At 32.5% G+C, this 26,057-nt stretch overlaps 1 protein-coding gene across 1 annotated transcript; it reads left to right on the forward strand.

Moving 5' to 3' along the window:
• Nucleotides 1-4,816: 4,816 nt before the first annotated feature.
• Nucleotides 4,817-17,398, forward strand: LOC123654430. The gene is made up of 9 exons (XM_045590334.1): nt 4,817-4,926; nt 12,979-13,067; nt 13,179-13,240; nt 13,641-13,750; nt 14,351-14,430; nt 14,726-14,799; nt 15,196-15,361; nt 15,950-16,047; nt 16,755-17,398. The coding sequence occupies exons 1-9, from the start codon at nt 4,912-4,914 to the stop codon at nt 16,844-16,846; spliced, it is 786 nt and encodes a 261-aa protein (XP_045446290.1). The 5' UTR covers nt 4,817-4,911; the 3' UTR covers nt 16,847-17,398.
• The last annotated feature ends 8,659 nt before the right edge of the window (nt 17,399-26,057 follow it).

A 26,057-nucleotide genomic window follows, 5' to 3' on the forward strand; every position in this document is an offset into this window, starting at 1 on the left:
TACCTACGTACAAGAAAGTGTGTATGTAAGCTCCGACGCACGACTGGAGTTTACTCCTTCAGATCGACTGTCGATATAGGCTCAAAAAAGGCTTACTAGTCTAAAAAAGATCAATACCATATCAAGTTGTAAGTAAACACAACAGAGCTCCTGGGGGGGATTGGGTCGGCAACGCGCTTGCGATGCTTCTGGTGTTGCATGCGTCTATAAGCTACGGTAATCTCTTACCATCAGGTGAGCCGTACGCTTGTTTGTCGACCTAGTGGTATAAAAAAAACTAATCAAATAACGCTATCTATCGATCGATCGATGACGTTATTAGAAAACGTCGTTGTCCATCTGAACCCTATTGGCTTCCGATAGACGACGACGTTTTCTTAGTAGTTTATCTTTCCGATAGATGGCGTTACGAGAAACGTAATGAGGTTATTCGTTCAGTAGATTTTACTCGTATTTTATTCATACCGGGGGCCTTATATGAAAATCGGTTCTTAAGGAGTACTCTAAAAACTGAACTGCCCTATAATTTAATAATAACATGTATTTACCTAATATTTTCCATGATTTCACACAAATACATGTAACGTTAAATAGCTTCGAATGACAAATTAATTTGAAAAGTTTACTAGGAAAACTATCAGTATTTACCAGTGATTCATTTTACCTTTTCAGTTTATAAGTAAATGTGTTTATGTATATATTTTAACTTCCTTACAAAATAACAAGTAAGTATTACTACTTAGTGGGAAAGAACTCATTCAACCAAGTATGAAGTAGGTACTGCTCTTTATCACATATCAATTATTGCTGATATTTAGGGCCCGTTTCACCGGGGTCGTTAACGCTCTTTGACAGGTTTTTTTTTTTTTTATATAACTAGGTCGGCAAACAAGCGTATACGGCTCACCTCATGGTAAACGATTACCGTAGCCTATATACCTTTGTAATACTACAAGCATCACAAGCACGTTGCCGACCCTATCCCCAATTCCCCCCAGGAGCTCACCTTACTCACCAACAGGAACAGAACATTGTAAACAGTATTCCATCAGTTCCTCCTATTTGATGTCTGTAAAAAGTCGGTTTAAAATATAAAATCTTATGTAAAAAAAATAAAACGTATTTCCAGAGATAAACACTTATGATAATTTAGGGCACGTGGTATCATAATTAATACGTAACAATCTACAACGCAAAAGCGTGTTATTCACCAAAACGGAATTTTAATTTGTTTATATTCTCATACTTTGTAACTTTTAATTAAAACGAGTATCGGTTTGATTGACGAATGGTTTTTATGTTTTAGAAATTAGTTAGCCTTTTATATTATCTTTCTAGCATATATGGCGGAAAAAAAAATATGGCAGATTTTATTTCAATTCTAGCATATATGGCGGAAGGCAGATTTTATTTCAATTAAATGTCAAGTCAATTTGTTTATAACAGGATATAAATTTAGCAGGAGAACAGAAATCGGTCTAGTATAGTTACATCGGAAGGTCATTGACATTGTGACTATTTTCAATGTTTTGGCAGTTTTTGTTGTCTATAAATTTAATTGCTTTATGATACCAATGACCAAGAGATCGAATTTGAAGTAAAACTTTTGTACGCACGCATGACGTGGGGAGTAAGCTGGTGATGGCGTGACGAGAGCGTTACGAAAAGTGTGATCGGGCGAGGCGAACGGAAGTTGAAAGAAAGATATAAGTTAGATTGAGCTAAAGAAGTCTTACTTCAGTCGTTTGGTCTAAATAAAACTCGTTTTATTTGTTTTTAATATATAAGTACACATTTATAATAACTATGTCATTTTACCTACCTGTGTCTGCGCTGTGTGGTTACGGCAGTAAAGAATATAGCCACCCCCTCTCTTTCCGTGGGTGTCGTAAGAGGCGACTAAGGGATAACACAGTTCCACTACCACCTTGGAACTTACAAAGCCGGCCGATGGCGGGATAACCATCCAACTGCTGGCTTTGAAATACACAGGCCGAAGACGGGCAGCAGCGTCTTCTGTGCGACAAAGCTAGCCTTGCGGTCACCAACCCTCCAACAGCGCGCAATTTTATATTAAAAAAAATGAATACTTCTTAGTAATTATTTTAACGTCTTTCTGTGTATAAGTAATACGGGTTCAAGGAAAGCGGTGACCAAAAGGTATTTCTCAGTAAAGATAAGAAAAGTCGAGTCATAAAGGTGGATTGAGGTATGTCTGTAGGTAATTCGCTTTATTCTTAAGCATTGCGTATTTGCGTATAGATTTAAGCCACAAACTTCGTAATAATTTACGAAGTTTGTGGCTTAAATCTATACGCAAAATATGTTTACGTCAAATAAAACTGAACTGACTAAACCACAAATCGATAAAACAAATGAAAGAAAATTAATAGAGCTTACGAAAATTTTTAATATATTTTTTTAAAATGTTCAATTTTTATTAAATAAAAACTCTTTTTTTTCTAAAAAGTACTAAATCGATTACAGTCATTAATTATAAATTATTTGGAAATTTATAAATAAACATTAGCTAATTTTATCCTGAAATATATATAGGGTTGCAGATTATGCTGATTTTATAAACAATATACTCCGGACATTCACGTAACCCTTGCTCGACAGCCCGTTGCAGTAACCACTGTGCCTATAGATCGTCTAAAAATCGCTTTTATTGCAGATTCTTAAAATCTTGACAGTTGACTCATCTACCGTGTCCATGAAGAGAGGTGCCATCACGTACGTTGCGCCTGTTTACATCTTGATAATATGAAACACTTTATTGCAATAAAACTTTTTTACGCACACTTGACTTGCGGAGTAAGCTGGTGAATGCATTATGAGAACGTTACGAAAAGTGCGATTGGGGGAGGTGAACGGAACAAGAGAGAGAAGTACGAGCGCACATTTTCTTTCTCTCTTTGTCTCATAGCCAGCTATGTTTCGTATATCTAAGACACAGTGCTAGCATATTGTGCAGGCCTATAGCTAAAAAAGTTTTACTTCAGTTATGTGGTCTAAAGGAACTCTTTTGTTTTAATATTTTAGTTTTTTTGAGCGTAAAAAGAAATAAAAAAAAATTTATTACTCAGACTACAAAGGGTCCATAATTGTTAGTAAAAATAAAAGATGAAAGCTAATAACTAATGTTAGTACTTAATAACTAAAAGTGACTTTGTAATGTCACACAAATGCCTGAGTTCAACTCCAATCATTTTCCTAAATATTACAATTTGAATCGAAATTCTTCTTCGCTTACTGTCTGCTCAGCTACCGTAGCCGACACAACCTTAATATTCATGTTTCCAAAAGGGTGGGTCCTCTTTGGGTTAGAAACAAGAATTAAGTACCTTTCACTATACGCTAATCCTGTATCAATAAATCTCTCAATTAGATACCGAGCAACGATAAGTCATTCTTTTGTTCACGCGATTAGTTGGACACGAGCCAATCATTAGAATGACTGCTTATACTTCCGACAAACGTTAAATTAATCATTTATATTAAAAATCAATACATATAATAAAAATGTAACGGGTCGCTGTCTGTACGTTTAAGATATATGAGAAACATTATTATTGGGACCTTTATCAACGCAAATAGCACTCAAAAAAATGATTGTCAGAATTTTCGTCTATCGTTTGTCTGTGTGCTTGTGCACGCTAATCTCAGAAACGACTTATCCGATTTAGATGTGATTTTTACTAATATATTACGGCAAGCTTAACTTAACGTTTAGTGTTTGTTTTATGTCCATCGGTTCATAAATAAAAAAGTTATGCCAATTCAAAGAATCACGTTGAACATGTAAAGTCACTATTCCACGCGGACGAAGTCGCGAACACAGCTAGCAAACGATAAAACACAGATTAAAAAAATTGACAAATCTGACAAATGGACAAAGGTTTGTGTCAACTGTGGGCGTTTAACTGATCTTAAAGGTGCTCTGTTGCTGATTTCTAAAGAATTCTATTGATCTGGTTGAACTGGAAACTTTGTAAAATGATGCAAACTGTTTCTTTTTGTAATAGTTTAATACCACTCCAAAAATCCGATTCGGAATGTAGATGGCAGAGAAAAATTGTCAGGAAACTCTATCGTTACTTTTAAAAACTGTCAATATTTAACTAAGTAAGTATTACAAATCGTAATATAAAAAATATATTATTTTATTTTACTAAAATATTTCACACAGACGTGTCTCATACATATGAAACTTTTTTAAGCTTTGAATTGAGCTAAACTTTTTTAAGAAAATTGCTGCGGAAATTTGCGGACGGAGGAATATGAAATTACGTACACTTAAAGTTAAAAAAATGCAGAATACTATTTTTTTTAAGTATGCATAATTAATACATTAAATCAATAAAAAAACATTACACACACTATCGTGTATATTCTACACACACACGCATATATACTCTTTTGTTTATTATTATAGAAGTATTATATTATAATTACATAGTACTGATTTTTTTAATTATTTTTAATATTTATATACTGGAAAATAACAGCAAATCGTTTCTAGGAAATTACTCGGTTTAAATTGATTAATTTATTTAATTTTAAAATAACTGTATCAACAACCAGTGTCATCAACTACAAATTAAATTAAATACAGAGAATTAATAATATCCATGAAAATAAATTAAAAAAAGTTTTTTATTTACAATTGATAAAATTTGTCAAAAAATATTGTGACCTAATAATTGTAATTGAAATATCCTATTACAGATATTATTATCAAACAAATAGTTAACGGCGCAAAACCAGAAGGGCGTATCTGCAACCCTTGTCCGTACTATTAAAACTATATAAATGTGAGTACAGGGCTACATATAAGGCGACGATAGCTAGCAGACCCGCACTTCCCTTGTGACTCTCGTGCAGGCGTTTTCCTTGTGTAGTGACAATATGGCGATTATTCTCGTAAGTTTTTTTTTTTTGAAATATTCAGTGATATTTTTGCGTTTAATGGGATTTAATATTTTGTGATATTATTGCATTAAATAGGATCTATACAAGGTTTTAAATGTATTCTTTCTGTAAAAAAAAAAAAATGAGAGGAATGGTTTTATATATTTTTTTTTCAATTGTTGTGATCTACACTTACAGAAAATTTATAATGTGACATGTTTATAAAGTTACTAGCTGACTCGGCTTCTTCTTGGAAACATTTAGCCATATTTATTTTATTTTTTCGTGCTCGTTTTTTTTTTTTTTTTGTTATTTCAAAACCCTGTACTGACAATAACAAACACATCAAAATACAACACGCATACATACATTTCGTAAATTTTTTTAAACATACGTAAACAAACATAGTCATCTGTTCCCAAGGTTAGCAACTTAATGTTTGTTATAGGTAGCAGCCGACTGACTTCTTTTATGTATATGACACCTAGATTCAGACGGGAATCGTTCCCACAACCCACGGAGCAGAAAGCATGGTCAATACAAATTGCACCAACGCGCTAGCTAGAGATACTTTTTATTCATATAATAGACCAGCTGATCCAAACTACGCTGAAATGTCTCGTTAACTGTCTGTATGTCTGCAAACATGGCTTCGCATTGCATTTTTATCAATGCGAAAAGAAAAAGGTTTTTAAAAAGTTTCGCCATTTTTTTTCTGTAAATGTTTTTTATTTATTTGATTGGCACGCAAATCCGATTCGGTCACCGACAGTAACATGAGTTTTTACGCCATTTTTGGCGCGAACTTGTGGAGGCCGATGTCCAGCAGTGGACTGCGATAGACTGAAGTGTGAGTGTGCAAGTCCGATTAAGACAAACTAAAAGACTCAGTAAATATTTTTGATGATTTTTAAGCATTTACGGTTTTAAACTACGCAAGAATAATTTTTATGATTTTTGATTTAACCAGTGAGTCTATGTAATATATTTTCGTATCATATTCATTTAAGATTTTTTTAGACAATCCATTATTTTTATAAACACTTTATTAAATATATTTTTTTGATTTTACCACTTGTAACATTTCAATAAATATATTTTAATTATTAGAATTATCGCCCTTCAGTGTGTTTTTTTTTTCTTATTTTATTTTTTTATTTATTTAAATACGAGTGTGCTTTAGACCACACAGCTGAAGTAAAACTTCTCCAGCAATATACGAAACGTAACTGGGTATGAGAGAAAGAGAGAAATAAAATGTGTGCTCGCACCTCTCTCTTGCTCCGTTCGCCTCGCCCGATCACACTTTTCATAACGCTCTCGTCACGCATTCACCAGCTTACTCCTCAAGTCAAGCGGTCGTAAAGAAGCTTTACTTCAAAAGTCTATTTTAAACACGTTTTTATTTTGAATCGCAGAAAGATTGTAAATCGGAAAATTAAGGTTGTAATGGATGATCATCTATGTTAAAAAGTCACGGTATGTCTAGAATTTTGTAATGGGTATATATTAAGGATTTCAAAAACTAAGTGACCAAAGCGGTTCCCATCGCAACTGTAATTATGGGTTAAGCAAGGGTTATGTGGGACAGAGTTTGTGACGATATTTTACCATAGAGCTGCATGGAAGGTGTATATGACAGAAAAACTTTATACGCATAGAAATATAATAGAAAAAAATTCTAAATTTACTGTGTAAGTTATATTTAAAAAATGTTTTCCATATTTAGTAACATACGTGACAAATTTATTTTTAATTATTAATTTAAAAAAATATATATATATAAACTTAGCAGCACCTTTTCAATTAAGTTATTTATAAGTAATACACATATAAACTCATATTAAAACTAATTTCTTAAATTTGAATAAATTTTAAAGAAATACAATAAATGGATAATACTCCGAAACTTTTCCTACACGGAGAAAGATAATAATAATAATAATAATACGCTTTATTGTACACCATTAAAAGAAACAACAAAAAACATAAAATGAAAGGTATACAAAGGAAAGATGTGAATGGACCAATCAAAAATATAATAAAAATTGTTTCATTAGTAATTTTATATAAAAAAAAAAAACATAATTTATTTGATTTGAATTGTACAATAATTGTAATCGTTGATTCGAATAATTGTAATATTTGATTCAAATACACATTGTAAAATGTAATATAACAAATATAATTCATGCCATATCTGGTAACATTGCATTCTAGGTTTCCACGGACTTTGAATACAAAAGGGAAACATCAATTTGTCACGGTATCGTAGGAATTACGTAAATGTGCGTTTTTCTTCGATATGTGGACACACTAATGCTTGTTGACGAATTACTTCTGTCATAATACTGAAATAATATCGATAGTGTAGGTACTATTTATATTTTATACTTATAACTAGCAGACACCGCAAACGTTGTTTTGCCATATATGTTATTAACCCCCTTAATCCCCCCCTTTATAACTTAGGGGTTTGAAAAATAGATGTTGACCGATTCTCAGACCTACCAGATATGCATACAAAATTTCATAAAAATCGGTCCAATCATTTCGTAGGAGTATGGTAACTAACATGACACGAGAATGTTATATATAAGAAGATAGCTTTTGATGTTTTTGGGGTAAAATATATTCATCGATCTTGCTCTTATCATTGATTTCATACAAATTCATTAAGTAGTTTCTTAGTGACGCTCGATCAATGAAAGTGAAAAAGTCGATACAAGAGTTTCCTCAAATTACATTTTTTCTCAATGCTGTCCCGATTTGACATGCTACAATTTTGTTGTAGGTAAAAACTGGATATAACTGGAAATTCTGATGTTTTACTTGTCAAATTGCTCGACACTTTTAAGAAAGAAAGTAATGACGTTGAGCTGCTCAGTGCTCTGCTCCTATGAATAATGAACCAAAGTTCAATTTAATACAGCCCAGAATCTTCCTCAAAAGACACTCTTTGTAATACAATTTTACGAGCTTATTATATTATAAATTTAATGTGTTATATATCATATTAAATGTTACATTAAATTTGAACTTTATCACGTGCGCTTTATCGAGCTATTAGACACAAGTATAGGAAAATATTTTATTATTTACTATTCGATATTAAAATTTTTGGAGTTATACTTCTTTTTGCGCTTCAGGGAAAAATTATGAGAGTATTTTTTTTACGATGCGCGCGCACACTGTCATCAAAAATCGACACCCTGAAGCAGTGCCGGATTTATGTTTTTTATGAGTGTAGGCCACTTTATTTCTGCCGTCCCATGTACATACCTTTCCAAAATAATAATTTTCCATTTGTTTACTACAAGTTACTCCTTTACTACAAATGGAAAATTATTATTTAAATAAATGAATGAATTAGTCATTAAGAAAGAGAGCGTAAAAAAGAAACAAGATATACAATTTTTATCCTCTGAAATCAAGTGACCGTCCTCTGAAATGTGCCGCCCCTAGGACGCTGCCGCGGCCTATACGGCCTATTTATAAATCCAGGACTGCCCTGAAGAAGCTAGTCAACGAAGAGGTTAGCAATCTGAAGTTATCTATCCAACAAAGTAAAGCTTCTTACGTGCCTACATAAGTACATACACACTTTTTTCTTGTTATACAATTTTTATTCTAACAAAAAAAAATTAAAATATCCTTTATGTTTAAAGAGACAACAGTGTTTTATGACATTTATTGTTCTATCATGTAAAATATTTTCATACAGTTAATAGAGTTCAATGTCCTCACAATACACGACTTTGTCTCCAAACAACGGTATACAACAAGGAATGATAAAACAGTTTTTAAGTTCGCATCTTTCTTGTTATCTTGCCGTAAAATCTAAAACACGTGGACGTCGCCATTTTAGCCGTCAATTTGTTTTCGAAGTTTAAAAGTTCTTTATCGAATTTGATGGTGTTAAAAAGAAAAAAATACAACTACCAACATGATGAACCTTTTTTTCTTATATATAAATATATTAAACAACCGAGGATCCGAATAACAATTACAATATATAAAATCGGTGACATATAGTGAAAAAAGAATTATTATAGATAACTCAAAAAGTCCTTGGCGGATGTCTCAAATTTAAACGGAACCACACGACGAACACCAGCTTTCGACAAAAAAAAATCATTATAATCTGTGAACACAGTTAAAAGTTACGAATTAATTTATTATTAATTAAAAATAGTACAGTCGAAGTATTATTAATTAAAAATAATACAGTCGAATTGAGAACCCTCTCCTTTTTTGATGTCTGTAAAATCGTTAAAAATCCCAGGGCAAATTGATCCTTATCAGATTCATTCGCGCTCATTTCAATCGTTATGTCATTCGTGTGGTTACGAGCTATAGGCACCCAAGTGGGTGAAGGTTGGCACAAGACACACATGCTAATACACAAAGCAATCTGTCTTCCTTCCGTCGCAGTGAATTGCTGTTGTTTCATACAAGTTATTTCATACATTTCATACAAACGTACATTTAATGAGTACCTATGTGTGTTTCGATACTCACACATACAAAGTTTTTGCCAACCAATGTGATTAGGCTTGAGTCATTTTGACATTGAAAAAGGGTGCCTGCCAGCTCTGACACGCGTCTAGAACTTTCTAAAATATTTAAATGTTAAAATTTAAAATATTTTATAAAATTAATCAATTTTAAATTAATGAAAACACTAAAATTCTTAAATTAATACATAAATTGACGTTTGCTCTTCGTATCTCTACAGTAAATGCTAGTATACCACTATATTTATATCACACATAAACAGTTATATGTAAAATATTATTCCCAACATCAATATGCGGCCGGAGTCTACAGTACCCGTCCCCTCTCACCGGTGACGCTGTAAAGGCCAGTAACCAACAGAAACAATCGTTTCGAAAAATAATTGTGTTTGCTCGCAAACGAAAAAAAAAACCGACTTCAATTACATGGACGAGTAATACAACGTAGATCGATGAAAAAATAGTCAAGTAACTACGCGTTATCAAAGATTACTCAAAAAGTAGTTATCAGATCTCAATAAAACTTATATGTGACCACATGACAAACATCAGCTTTCGATTAAATTAAAAATTATTAAAATCGGTACACCCAGTAAAAAGTTATTGCGGATTTTCAAGAGTTTCCCTCGATTTCTCTGGAATTCCATCATCAGATCCTGGTTTCCTTATCATGGTACTAAATTTGGGACATCTCCTTTCCAACAAAAAAAGAATTATCAAAATCGGTACATCCAGTAGAAAGTTATGCGGTATAATACAACGTAGGTCGACGAAAAAAGCGTCAAATAAAAACGCATTATTAGATATAACTCGAAAAGTAGTTATTAGATCTCAAATAAATTTAAATGGAACCAATTGGCACACACCACCTTTCGATTAAAATAAAATTTGTCGAAATCGGTCCACACGGTCAAAAGTTCTGATGTAACATACATAAAAAAAAAAAAAAAAATACAGTCGAATTGAGAACCTCCTCCTTTTTTGGAAGTCGGTTAAAAAAGAAACGTCAATATATCCTTCTTAGTCAAATATCCGAAAAAAATTCCATTTTTTTTATCTAATAACAAAACATTTATATAAGGATTTGCAAATGATTGTAAGCTAATAATATTAAAAACATGAAAGTATACATATATAACAACTAATTTTTAAAGTACAGCTAAAAAATAATAAAAATATAACTTAAATTAATTCATAAACAAACGAACACGAGGTCTGGTGTGTGTGTATATATAAGAACACCCGAGTTTTGCGGTTAATTTTACAATGAACCGTGAATGTGTAAAGAATTCGATGATTAATTTATACTTAATTGTTTTCCTTCCGCAATTTCGTAATACCAGCAGCAATTTTTACATATTAATGTAGTTTTAATAAGGTAGGAATACAAGAAAAAAAATTTTTCTGTCATCTGCGTGTGTATATTATAGTACTAGCTATGTTCTGCGGTTTCACTCCGTTTTAGGAATTTAGGAACATATATAGCCTATAGTCTTTCCTTTCTCGTTAAATGGACTATCTATCACAAAAATAATTTATCAATTCGACCCTGAGATTGGCGCGCACACAAATCAAACATTTCATGTTTATAATTTAAATTAGTTTAGATGTTAATACATAAATTCGCAGAATCTACATTTCAATGAGGTAAATATTAAAATGCAAAATTTATTAATTTCATTACAAAACATATCTTAGATAAAAAAGCGAGTGTGGTTTAGACCACACGACTGAAGTAAAACTTACGAAACGTAACTCTCTCTCTTTCTACCTTCACTAACTTATATCTCCTTCTCAACTTCCGTTCACCTCATTTGATCACACTTTTTGTAACGCTCTCGTCACGCATTCAACAGCTTATTCCAGAAGTCAAAGATGGTTGACTTCAAAAATGTAACCATAACGTACAAAATTATTCATACTCTCCAATCTTCTTTACATTTCTCAATCACGAACGTTCCTATAAAAATACATACATCGGAAACGATGTAATGAACCGCTGTCATTAGAATTATAAATATCTTGTAACAAACAAAATTATCATAAATCATTGCAAATCCATTCACGTCATTTAACATCACTTATTGATCTGAACAAATACCAATGATAATTAACTGCTAATTAAGTCTAAACTTTAATTACTAAGAGACAAAATTAGATTGACATAATCAACTAGATACGAGATGTGTAATACTAGCTGACCCAGCAGACGCAGTCATATCTTGAGAACTGTCAAACGCCTGAATAATAAAGAAAAGTGTTCGGATTTTTTTTTCAATTTTCCGAGCACTTTTTTTAATATTCCTTCCGCAACATCTACAAAGTATTAGAAAACTCTTAAAAATAAGCCGTCGCGTTTTAGCCGTTCTCGAGTTTTGCGCTAAACAACACATCAAACTATAACAAGTGTATCTCTAAATACTGGCATGACATAATTATATTCGTAATTGAAATCACGTAATGTAAACAATCGGGTTTTCAATACAAGATATAAAATATTCACACAATCATAAAAATACACACACACTATTATCTTACCTTTATAATAATAATAGCAGTCATCATGTAGACTACACATTAAACACTGTATAGTCATTATACATAGACTATACATAAAAATCTTACGCTTTTTTTTAACGTTACAGTCGTTTTTAACCGGCTAGGGTACCCCTCCGCAACGCCCCATAAAGAACTTCGTTCAAAAATCTGTAAATCAGATGATGTCGCAGACAGTTTACTGAAAATTTCGTTATTATATTTATTTATGCATCAAAAACAATTGACTTAATGACACACCAGCTGTTTTAGAACCAGAGATAAAAAAAAAAATAATAATTTTCCGTTCATCGGCCTTGGAGATCGCGGAGGATATCACATGTCATGAATTACAAAGAGATCAAATCTGTTCTGATAGCTATTGTAGTAACGACCTCATACTACATACGTGCAATTAGTAATGACACTTGACTAAAATAAATAATTATAATTAATGAATTGTGAAGTAGAAAAATGTGTAGATAATTTATTTATAAATGCAATTTCAAGGTTAAAGAAAAAAGGTTACCCTAGAACCCCTTAAAAAATGAAATTATCTATCTATACTTATAAATGGAGAGCCTTTTTTTTCTGTTATACTGCGAAAACTACTAAGCTGATTTGAATAATACTTATACCATTAGATGCAACATGTTTCAGAGAAGGTTTTAGTATATGATATGTTGGTGATTACTTGTCGTGTAAAACAATATGGACGGATAGAGGTCGTTAAAATGTAGGTACATAAAAAAGAATGAACCGCTAAGTGTATTGCTAAGCTCATAATTCAACATCGGCTCAATCCATTAAGTTAATTTTTTTGTTATCTAATACTTCGTAGAAGGTTCTGACGGAATGAAAAATTAGGAAAAAAGGCGCAGAAAGTTGTAAAAGTTCAAAAATTGTAACGATGCAGTGATTGACACATGCAGTAACTGAGAAAGTATGCCGATCCAGTTAGTAAATTAAAACGGTAGACCATAGTGACATGATATATATTGTTTTCTTGAAGTTGCTCGTCGGCGCGCTGTGCGCTGTAAACGCAGCTCCACAGTCGTCAAGGCTCTATCAACAGTCAGCGCAGTATCAGCAACTAAATCCGTAAGTTGATCTTATGATTAAGCTATGTTTCATTGACCTTTTTCATCTTTCAACTTTAGATAGAAACAGTGTTGATACAGAATTTTAATCTTCTCTTAATACTTTTTTCAGACTTGATTATTATTTAGATAATCAAGAAGTGAGAAACTATTATCAGGAAGAACAAAAACAAGGTAAGGAATGCATGTTCTTTTAAAACAGCCTTCTAATTATATTTTTCACTTTTTTAAAAAAGATTTCGAAAAATATTGCTGACTTCTCACAGTAACTATTGAATAAAAAATAAATTCGGAAATAAGTAACTTATTGCTTTACAATTATGAATAGATTTCAGTGTCATATATTATATCATGTCACAATACATAGTTTTTATCCTAAAACACTTAAATAATGAAAAAAAAACCTAAAACATTATATAGTACGGCTATTTATAATTTTTAACATAAGTCACATTTAAATCCCCAATACTTTATGATTAGAACTCCACACTTATAAAATAATAAGCTTTAGAAATAGTGCGGATCAACTAGTAAATAATATACAAAATTAAATTATATTTATACTATATTTTAGTAAATTCAAATACTCGTAACAACGCGCCCGCACGTCTTGAAACACTGGAGCCTGATAGTGAAGTGGAACTCATACCGGGAGCTCAAACACCCCAGCAACCACCACAACAGGTACCTATTCATATTATAATTTGCCATTATTCATGTTTATCATTGTTTCGTGATATTATTACAGCAACAATCAGTCACCAAGATAAGGCTCCTGTGGATAAAAAATAGCAATTGTGTTATTGTACAATATTGCTATTATTTTCTAAAAAAATCGAGGGAAACCCTCGAAAATTCGCATAACTTTTTACTGGATGTACCGATTTTGATGATCTTTAATTTAATCGATAGCCGATGTTTATCATGTGATCACATTTAAATTTCATCGAGATTTAATTACAACTTTAGGAGTAATCTTTGATAATGGGTATTTACCCGACTATTTTTTTCGTCTACCTACGTTGTATTACTTGTCAATGTAATTGAAGGCGGTTTTTTTTTCGTTTGACAGCAAACAATTATTATTAATAATTATGATACACTGACATAAAGATCACGCTTAGTTATATAGGATATAATAGATTAAGATTATATTCAAGAGTATAAGAAGATCTTTAATTGAGAAGAACGCCTGAAGTCTTAAGGGACGGACTCTAACTTTTAATAATTTATATAGAGGTATCTTTATTTTCAAATTCATTTCAATTATTTTTTATTTTTTAGACACCCGTCGCCCCCAACATACCTGGTTTGGTTCCTGGTCAAAGAGTTTTTATCGTACACATGCCAGTACCTGGAATTAGGTAAGCTTATTGACTATTAAATTATTAATAAGGTAAAATATAGGTTATCGATCGTTTGAAATTTTAAGCTGGAACAAAATTCAATACTTTTCTTTGATTGTAGCACCTCTTACATTTTCTACCGTGTTGACATTAATGAGTACTATGCGAAATATACAAATCATGGAGGCACGTTTTATAGCCTAAATTACTATTATTTAGCCTAAATTACTATTATTTACTAATTAATTAGTAATTTATGCTATAAAACGCGCATGGGTCCGTTTGTTTAATGATATATTTATATTGTTATCAGGCCCGGTACTGTTGGAGGTTACCAGCCTGTATACATAGTAGCGGCAGCGCCTCAAGGGAATGCCGGATATCCTGGTAATTCTTAATACCGCACTATTACTACTTGACCTACCTTTGTCTACTAACCTACGTCATTTTACCTTTTTGTTAGTCGTTGTTTGATATTTTATAGTGTATGAATTAACTTGTAAAAAATATTACATTTAAAATTATTTCGATTCGAGGTATAAGCAAAATAAATATAACTTTACATTGATAGAGCGTTGTATTTTTCTTTTATAATAAAATAAAACAATCTTTATTTAATTTATTTAATGTTGTAAAAAAATTTAATTTACAACTTAAAATTTTTAGAGAATAAAATTCTATATATTTTTTTTAATATTTTTTTTATAAGTTCTTATACCAATTGTCCTTAATACGTATCCACTTGTTATAAAAAAAATCTCATTTAACCGTACCATTTTCCAGGCTACCAAAACCCAGTTCTATTAAATCCGTCTGGCCAGGTTTCGCCTGCGCTTGGATACCCTCAACAAGGCGTTGCTGGAGTTCAAATTAACCCTAACTTAGGTCTGAATCCTTATGGGAACCAAGCATTTAACTTTGGTTATCACCAGCCGATACTAGCGTTCCAGTGAGTATACTTTTTTTTTCAAATTATATTTCTTTATTGAAGTAAAACATCTTTAAGGACGATTGACTTGTTGAGTAAAAAGGTGAATTCGTGACGAGAGCGTTACGAAAATTGTGATCTAGCGAGGCGAATGGAAGTCGAAAGGGCGATATAAGTTAGATGGAGTTAAAGAAGATTTACTTCAATCGTGTGGTCTAAAGCACACTTTTTTATATAAAATTGACGAATTTTTAAGATCCTGGCCAGGAATATTCAATCCATCCTAAGTTCTAAAAAATTCAAACCATTTATTTGGTTTTATTTACCTTACCTTGCTATCATTGTCGTATTATATAATTATCTCTACAGATTACACCTTTGCTATAAATACGAATTCATAGTCTACTCTGTTAAACATAAAATAATCGGGCTGTCTGGAAGAAATGAGTAAGACAGTAAGACTAGCCATAAGACTGCTTCTTGTACAACACATTCTTAAGTTGTCTGTATTATTATTATTATGTATTTGCATATTTTGGTGTACAATAAAGAGTAAATAAATAAATAAATAAATAAATAAAATAAATAATGAATATTTGCGCGTTTCAGACCCCAAGCAGGAGATGTACCCGGTGCTTTACGCTTCTCACAAGTCGTATCTCTTCAAGGACAAGTTCAACGAACGAATCAGGAACAACAAGACAGTGGTATGTAAAAATTTTCACAACTAACGTACGTAGTACATTGACTTGTCTATAGATTCGTAAAATTTCCCCTTTTTAACCCACAACGCAAAAAGAGGGGTGTTTTAAGTTTGACGTGTCTGTCTGTCTGTCTGTGGCTCTGTAGCTCGCGAACGGATGAAGCGATTTCATTTTAGTTTTTTTTTTTTTTGTATGAAAGGTGAGTTACGGGCGAGTGCTTTTAGATATGCGTGATGAAAATCGGTTGAGTTGTTTAAAAGTTGTAAGGGATGAAAGTGGGGAAGAATAACCGAATGTCTGCAAATATAAACTAGTGGGGTCACAAATGAAAGCGCATCACGTGCATATTACCAAATAATGTGTTCATGAAAATCCCTGAAAAAACTCAAGGGTACTCAACTCTCAGGGGTAAAAGTGGTAAAAATACCCAATACCTGCAAATATATGTGGTGGGGAGAAACAAAATCTACATTATAATAAGCTTACCTATATAAAGTATAAAATAAAAATGAAATTAAAAATTAAAAAAAAACCCGACACAATAACATGAGTTGTATGATGTTGATGTATGTTATTTACAATAAATCTTTGTCATTAATTCGGAAACCCTAATTCAACTCACATCCTTATTTAATAATTCATTATTTCGTTAGACAAATAAAATCAAAACAATGTAATTGTAATTAACGCGTTGTATATTTTATTTTTAGAAAAATCTGCCAAAATTGCCAGTCAAGTGACGATGGAGACGAAGGAACACGCTCAAAACGCCAAACCAACTCCAATCAATAACAAAGCTTAGACAATTTTCGCTAACGTTTCTTTTCCCAAAGATTTTCTTTATTTGTATTTTTAGTCGTGAATAAATAAAATGTAAGATATCAAACGTATATATTTCCTTGATTTTTACAGTAATTTTGATAAGTTTCAAATTTTTTAATTTTTAAACGCGTACAGAATGATTAACGAATTTATAATAAAGTGAACGTCTGTATGTTTATGTTACTCTTTGATGAACGTGGTGAACACCATCGCTGCTCGGGCGCGCCGCTCGCTGCTACTTCACACCGATGCCGATGTTTTGGTTTGTTCACTTTATCAAGAGATGGCGCGATTCGTAACATGTTTTCTTTTATTGATTTTTATTTTTTAATATTCGACATGAATTTTTATAAAATTGTTATTCCTTTGCTATATTTTTTTCTAATTTATTAATAGTTTCCTCTCAATAGAAATAGAGTCACTACAACGTTGTTAAATATTTTGCTGATAACTTTCAAATATGTCATGTCTTGTCTTTGAGTAAATAATTCGTACCTGATTGTATTTTTAAATAAATGTAAATAAAAATGTTGTGTGTTTTTATTTATTACAAAATACAAAAAGCCTTCACTCAGCACTATTACCGTGAATAACAATTAATTAGCAATACCCGTGCGAATAATTCGCACTAAATAAGTAAATACTTCACCGATCGTCAATCATGTTGACGTTGTTTCAAAATTGAAGCCATCATAGGTATATATAATTCTAATAATTAATTAATTTACAAAAACAAAAGCAACCATAAAGTTTTTAGTAGTGGATGCCAGTACAGCAAGCACTCCACTGAGGTAGGGCACAGCAGGAATTTCCTGCTCAAAATATGGAGCAGCCCGACTGGGGTAGTACCTCGACCTTACAGAAGATCACAGCTAAATAATACTGTTTTCAAGCAGTATTGTGTTCCTGTTGGTGAGTAAGGTGACCAGAGCTCCTGGGGGGATAGGGGATTGGGTCGGCAACCTGCTTGCGATACTTCTGGTGTTGCAGGTGTCTATAAGCTACGGTAATCGCTTACCATCAGGTGAGCCGTACGCTTGTTTGCCGACCTAGTGACATAAAAAAATAAAAAATATATCTATAAAATGATATATAATAATTTATGTGGAGTAATTGTGAGGCTTTTTCTGAAAAGGGGGGCAAACATCTTAACCTTAGCATATTAATAAATATGATATTTCTGTGTTGTACTAAATTGTGATATATTATAGAGTGATAGTACAAGGCGGGTGCTGCTTTCTAGACTAGACACGAACTAGGTCGTAACGGAAAACCCAGGCTTCGTATTTTACCTAAACTGGACAGTAAACAAGCCCAAGACGTGACGAAAGCTGTTATTTTTAATTATTACTTTTTTACCTAGTTTAGTTAGTTACCTAAATTTTGGGTTAGATTTTAGGAGGTTAATCTTTACGCTAAAATTCCTTCCAAAAAACAATTTAAAAAAATAATTCAGTCATTTTGAATGATTTTACAAAAAAAAAAAATAGCTAAAACTTTTTATTCATTTTGAATCATTCAAAAAAAAAAATAGTTATAAAATAAAGCGTAGCTACCACTAATTCGGAATAAAGATTCTGCAGAGAATAATCGGCAAGAAACTCCGCACTCTTTTGGAAAAAAAAATGTGTTTTATTATAAAATTATTAAAATAAATAAATAATTATGATTAAATACAGGGCCACTAATTCCATGCACCTTTTTTATATTGCCTGGCGCTGCTTCTTTTCTCCTTCTACGAGAACAAATATACTGAGGCATAAACTTTCAAGAATACATTTCATGCTATATTATCAGTACAATACTTTACTAAGGAGTAGAATGCAAAGCGAATCTTATTCAAACATTTAATTAATGCAAACTGAATAATTAAAGAAATATAATCATAAAATTAATAGAAAACATCCTTTGAATAAATTACTATGGACTTAACTACAACCACTTTTACTGTTAAAATCGCATTACGAATAACATAAATGGGGAGTAGCGGGTTCTATACCTACGTGACCTTATGCCAGTGGTTTTCAAAGCGCGGTCATACGTAGAGAAGCTAAACTCAAGTCAAAAGTTAGATAGGCACATAATTTTATTTAAATTCAGCCTGTATCAACTGCTGAGTAGATGCCTCTTTATCCGTTTAGAAGGGTCGCTGTTCCACTACGGGCCAGTGCTATATTCCCTACAATGAATAAAGGTCGCTATCAGGTGTCTAAGATACCGGGGCCGACAGCTTAACGTGCGCTCCGATGTATGGTGAGGAGACCTTAAGAGCAGACATCCAGACCGAAAACAAATATTTGTGGTAATATAAATATCCATCCCGTGTGGGAATCGAAACCGAACCACTGATTTAGGCGCTTACAAAGCACACGCAGCATTACACCAGGACGATCTCGGAATTTTGTTATTTATATGTAAAGTGGGATTATTGCCATGATGGACCGGAGTCAATGAATTTTATACATAAATGTGTGTGGCTACGGCAGTAAATAATATAGACGCCCCCTCTCTTCCCGTGGGTGTCGTAAGAGGCGACTAAGGGATAACAAGGTTCCACAACCACCTTGGAACTTATAAAGCCGACCGATGGCGGGATAACCATCCAACGGCTTTGAAATACACAGGCCGAAGACGGGCAGCAGCGTCTTCGGTGCGACAAAGCCAGTACTGCGGTCACCAACTCGCCTGCCCAGCGTGGTGACTATGGGCAAAACACACGAGTTCACGCCATTTTAGACGCGAACTTGTGGAGGCCTATGTCCAGTAGTGGACTGCGATAAGCTGAAGTAAGTGATGCATCTAAGTGCAAGTGAAAATGAAAGTACAGAAAGAAGAAAGACAAAATTTATGTATATATAACGACAAGAAAAAGTTTGAGAACCACTTAATTAGACGATTTTGTATTATATGGCTGACAATTTCTATGACACAGGTATGAAACTGTAGTTTCAACCTTAACTTGTAGGTATTAAGGAATATTTTTGTTATCACAATCAGTGATTATATCTTTATATAATAAGGACGTGATTATCATAGGAAATCACGTTCACAATAATTAATTTACTTTAACAAATTGAAATTGAATTGATATATTAATAGATCTATTCGTTAAAAATATACGTGGGAAATTATTAGTTTTATATATTACTAGCTGTACCCCGCGGCTTTACACGGGTATGTTATAATATAACCTATAGGCTTCCTCAGTAAATGGTCAATCTAACACAAAAAAAATTGTTCAATTCAAGCCAGTAGCTCCTGAGCTTACGTCGAATAATTACATAGTAGAAAACAAAGTCGCTTCCCGCTGTCTGTGCGCTTAGTTCTTTAAAACTACGCAACGGATTTTGATGCGGTTTTCTTTAGTAAATAGATTGATTCCAGAGGCAGGTTTATATGTACAATACATGCATAATATAGTAGAGGGACACTGATCGTTTTTGCAACCGTGCAAAGCCGGGGCTGGTCGCTAGTTGTGAATAAAATAAAAGTGTTAAAATAATTTTGTAAAGTAGTTTTTGATTGTTGTCGATAAAAAAATCATAATAAAAGATTCATAAGAAAAGATATGTAATAAGGAACTTCGTGCCTATCTGGTGTCCTACGACACCACACTTTTTTTCTATGTGTCTTACCTTGGAACATTTTACTGGGTAGACCGATTTCGATTCGATTCTTTTTTTTCAATCAAAGGGTCGTACTTTTCATGTGGTTCCATTTCAATTAAATCGACATCTGACAAGAACTTTTTGAGTTATTCCTAATAACACGTATTAACTTGACAATTTTTTCGTCTTCCTTCGTTGTATTACTTGTCGATGTAATTAAAGTCGGTTTTATTTTTCGTTTGCGAGCAAATATAATTATTACTGTACAATTACTGCTAAATAGACGATATTAAAGATTAATATGCAATCTGGAAATATATTTGATACTAAATTTTATTGAAAATTAACCAAACTAATCAAGTAAATATCACTCTGACAACAAAACGCTTTCGAGTAAATTTCTCCCTATCAAACCAGCTTTCTTCGCAATTTATTAACAATTTGTAAAATTACGACCAATAAGGAAATATTTATGGTTCGTGCCATTCACTGCCAATTAGTTTTAAACAATACGCGAAATCCCAGTAACCGCTTTCCGGTTTATTAGCAACATGCAGCTGACCTTGATACTGCATCATTACGCTAACGCCAATCATCAACTGATTGAAAGCTGTAAATATAAATTCAATCTTTAAAAAAAAAACATCAGGAACATAGGAAATTGAGTTCTACTCCAATGGCTTACGGCGACCAAATTATAGCACCACTCAACGATAACCCGAGATCCTCATTCCACATTGACTACATACACAGTTACCATATAAAAAAGAACCGTCAATTACATAGTAAAATTTCACGCACGTATAGAAACACCAAATAGATGACACTGCAAGGGGTCACGCAAGATTGGGATGCGATAATGATGACTCAGTCGAATTAAGGCAGCTTTCCAAAGGAAAGGTGCTGAGAGATCGCTGCAATTACTGCGTCCGGAACGCGACGGGGCTGTTATGATCTTTTTGCTAAAGACCCGTTATCTTAGTTTAGATGCGCGGCAAAAACGCAACGAGCGCAGTGTTGAGATTTGTTCCGTGGAGGCCGGACGCCGTCGTGATGAGGACTATGTCTTCCCTAACACTGACTGTTCTCGTGTTTACCGCCTGCTTGTTTCAGGCGACAACGAAACCAGTGCGAAGGACGCTCAATTTCAACATGTTTGTTCTTAAACCTCAAGAGGGAACATCAGAGCGGACAATTTTGACAACCAACGGGATTTCCAGATTTGGCCCAATATTGGAATATGTGGTCCAACGTATACAAGGGGCGTTCTCAGTGCGCTTGCCTCCACAAGAACCAAATAAAGTAGTGGAGAGTAAAGTGCCAATAGCTGATGTCGTAGAGAATGAAGTAGATGGTATCCAAGAGGCCAGGATGCCAGGAGTTGTCGTCAGACCATCTCGTACGAAACCTGGAACGTTTGAAGTGGAAATTGACGTGGTTGTCGATGACGGACAACCAAATAAAATCTAAAATCAAACTCTTGTATTTATAGAAAAATTGGTGATATTAAGTTTTTATGTTTTATTTAATAGCTTTTATTTATTATTGCCGTATGTTCGCTTAAATATAATTTATTGTATGTAAACAATCCAATTGTTATCATTTTGTTCCTATTAATACTTTTTTATTACCAAAACTTTAAACGTAAAAAATCTATATCAATTATTTTTATAAAAGAAATTTGAAACATTGTTAAATTTTTTATAATAAAATTATAAACAGTAGGATTACAGTTCAATTGATATTTTTTATAGAGCTTCAGAGGTAAACAGTTCTGATTATTGATAGAATATAATCAGGTAAATGTGCCCAAATTTATTTTAACAATTTCAAACTATTTATTGTAATAATTACATATAACTTATTAGTTTCAACCATAACATTTCTTTTGTAACAGAGTATCTGCTTAAAAACGCATTGATCCAAGATCGTAATTAAATATTGAAAGCTTAAAATTGGAAATTATATAAATTTACAAGTTAGGATATTGTTAACAAAAAATTAATATAAAATAATAAGGAATCTTCTGTAATAAATTAATTCAATTTCCAATTGAACACATGTATCTTAAGTAGATTAATATCAGTGTCTTATAAACGGTGATATTTTTCGGATTAATTGAAGTAAAACTTCTTTACGCAGGCTTGACTTGGGAAGTAAGCTGGTGAATGCGTGACGAGAGCGTTACGAAAAGTGTGATCGGGCGAGGCAAACGGAAATTGAAAGGGAGATATAAGTTACTGAGGATAGAAAGAGAGCGTTACGTTTCGTAAGTTTTACTTCAGTCGTGTGGTCTAAACCACACTTGTTTTTTGCTTGCAACCAGTAAACAATTTTTTTCTTAAAAGAACTGCACCGTCTAACGGGATGCAATAACGAGTTCTCATCCAGCGTTAGTCCTTAATCATACATTACAGTCGGTATCGCGGGAATTTGAAATCGTGTACGTAACGTTGTTTCATTATTTTCCGGGTTCCAACTGTGCGTGTATAATATTAGCTTTGTTTCTAAATGTTTCCTCAATTTCTTAAATTTTTTTATATTTTTTTGTATAAACGATAAAGATATCAAAGATAAGAGCTCATTAAAATTTAAGGCCATAAGAGCTGTAAATAAAATTTTAATAAAAAAGTAAGCTCATTAAAATTGCCACAAAAAGCGTTTAAAGAGCACATTATATGCAAAGATTAACCTAAATTTTAAGCTTATGGAAAAATTTTGTCCAAAATTTATTACGTTTCGTAAAAATACATACTTAAAACTTCAAGTAAGTAACAAAAAGCTTAGTCTCACTCTAAATGAGTCTAAATAATAGAATAGAAAACTTTATTCATGACATACACACCATACAGATATAATATTAAACAGACAACAAAAGCAAATCAAATAATTATATTAAACAAAACAGTATAAATGTCCCAGAGTCATAAATTAAAAAAAAAAAAAAAAAATAAGAACGAACTCGATTGGATCACAATTTCAATATGTTTGAATTTACGTCTGTGTGCATTTGTAAGTGTACGTATCTTCGATTTTTCGTTTGAGACATGACATCGACGGAAACTATTCTGTTTAATATAGTTTTAATTACATCTTCCGCACGTCAAAACCTGAAGAGATGCGCATATTGCACTTACCAAACAGGTGTTCGTGGTTCGTGATTGGATGGTTTCTGTCTTGTTACTCCATAGGCATAAACCCTAACAGACACTATTAGCTAAGACTCAATACAAATCGACTTATCTCGAATACTAGGTGGTCTTATTAGCACATCTTATACTACAATATTTTTTGGCTTGCTAGATGATGTACACCACATACTAAGTGAATGTGATAAATACGAAACGGAAAGAGAATCATTGATGAAACGTTTTAGCATAAATAAATTTGATATGGGTACTTTTTAATGTGTTAACAGAACCTTTGTCTGGTGCAGCAAATTTGTTAGTAAATATGATCTTACATCATCAATGATTCTTTCTCCATTTCTTAGACATAGTGGGAATTAGGGTATGATGGGGCTGGCATGTCTGTGTAGACAAAAGTCCCTAAAAAAATAAAGAAAAAAAAAAATTACAATATTTCATATCTTTTTATGCTCTCTAGTTTCATTTTGTATTTTTGTGCACAATAAGGTTATAATAAATAAATAAAATAATTTAATTTGTTGATTAAAGTAATATAAGGTCACGTAATCGATTTTTGTGACTAACAGACGAAAATTTCAGGCTTTAATTAATTCAAAATATATTCGTTTTTGCCATAAAATCAAAACTATTACAAAAAACCACTAAACACCTACCTTACTAATTAAAATTTTAAACAACTAGTTTTTCTAGTCGATTTTACTTTCATTTAATAAAATGTTAACTAATTGGAGTCCACGAGATATCAATGTACATAAAAAAATTAGAAAACACGTTTTGATAAAAAAAAATTGTTTTTAATCAAATTCTCTTAATTATTCTTTGACGGTTCGCAGGAAAGTGGACATAAGGTGCCAATCAAACCACTAATTGCAAATTCATGCGACGTTTCGATCCTTTATTGGACCATCATCAGGCATCTAAAATACATACAAACATTGAAGAAAGCTGTACAACTAATTAATCCATACAACAACAAATATATATATATATCTCTTAATTATATTTTATTAATATGATTGATATATCAAAAGCTCTCTTATATCACGTTTTATTACTTTGAAAGTATAAAAATTTATCAATCTTGGCTAAGGTAAAAACTTATTTGTCAAACGTATCAAACGTTTTTTTTATATTATTAAAGATTACTATATATGTATATAAAAGTGAATGTTTGTCTGTATGTCCTTTATAGAATCGTAAACTATGCATTTAATCATTTAATGATCTTCAGCGAAGTGTTTTGCATGAGCCCACAAAGGTTTCCGATTTGGTAGGACAAAAAAAAACAAAAAAAAAACAGCGTAGCAACGCGTGCAAGATACAACTAATACCTAATTAATACAATATAATAACTTGTTCGCCATATATATGAATACGAAAATATAAAATGTTTACTATATTAATGAATTAATGATAGCAAAGGCAGCAAACGAGCTAAAGGTTTTAACTGAGGTAGGGCACAGCAGGAAATTTCCTGCTCAAAATATGGAGCAGCCCGATTGGGGTAGTGCCTCGACCTTACGAGAAGATAACAGCTAAATAATACTACTTTCACACATTGTTGTGTTCCTGTTGGTTAGTAAGGTGACCAGAGGGAATTGGGGGTAGGGTTGGCAACGTGCTTACGATGCTTCTGATGTTGCAGACGCCTATGAGCTACGGCAATCGCTTACCATCAGGTGAGCCGTACGCTTGTTTGCCGATCTAGTTATGTAGTAATTTATAATTATAATGTATATATGCATTTTTATGTATGTATACATGTATGGGGACATGTATGTGTATATGTCAGTATGTATGTATGTATAAACTTATGTAATATGTATTTATGTATGTATGTACCTATGTAAGTATGTATATATGTATGTATGTATATATGTATGTATGTATGTGTGTATGTATATGTTTAATTATTTAAATATTTATTATAAATTTGTTGTAACTTGTATACCTATGCTGACGCTAGACCATTTCCTTTGCCCTAAGGTTGCCTGGAAGAGATCGCTTTTTAGCGATAAGGCCGCCCTTTGTACCTAATGAATATATTGTTAATATTTTTATTTCTTTGCTATGTATTATTTCTGTTTTTGATGTACAATAAAGTGCATTATTATTATTAATATATAAAAAACCCTCACTGCAAGATCACAACCAAATAATACTGTTTTCGTAATAAATAAGCAAGCAGTGGTGCGTTCCTGTGGTGTGACGTAGTAAAGTACTCATATCTATGCGAGAGATTGACTACAGCCCATTGGCGCAGTTTGTTGTGGCCCTGCTTTCTGCTCCGCGGCCTGTGGGTTCAATCCCCGTCTGAGTCTGGGTATTATATTTGTATTTATATATTGATATATGTATTATTTCCATGAATATATATATATATATAAAAGATATTTAGCTATATCAGCCGGCTATATCTATAACACAAGCATTA

This window comes from Melitaea cinxia, chromosome 6 (assembly GCF_905220565.1).
Source record: "Melitaea cinxia chromosome 6, ilMelCinx1.1, whole genome shotgun sequence".
NCBI lineage: Eukaryota > Metazoa > Arthropoda > Insecta > Lepidoptera > Nymphalidae > Melitaea > Melitaea cinxia.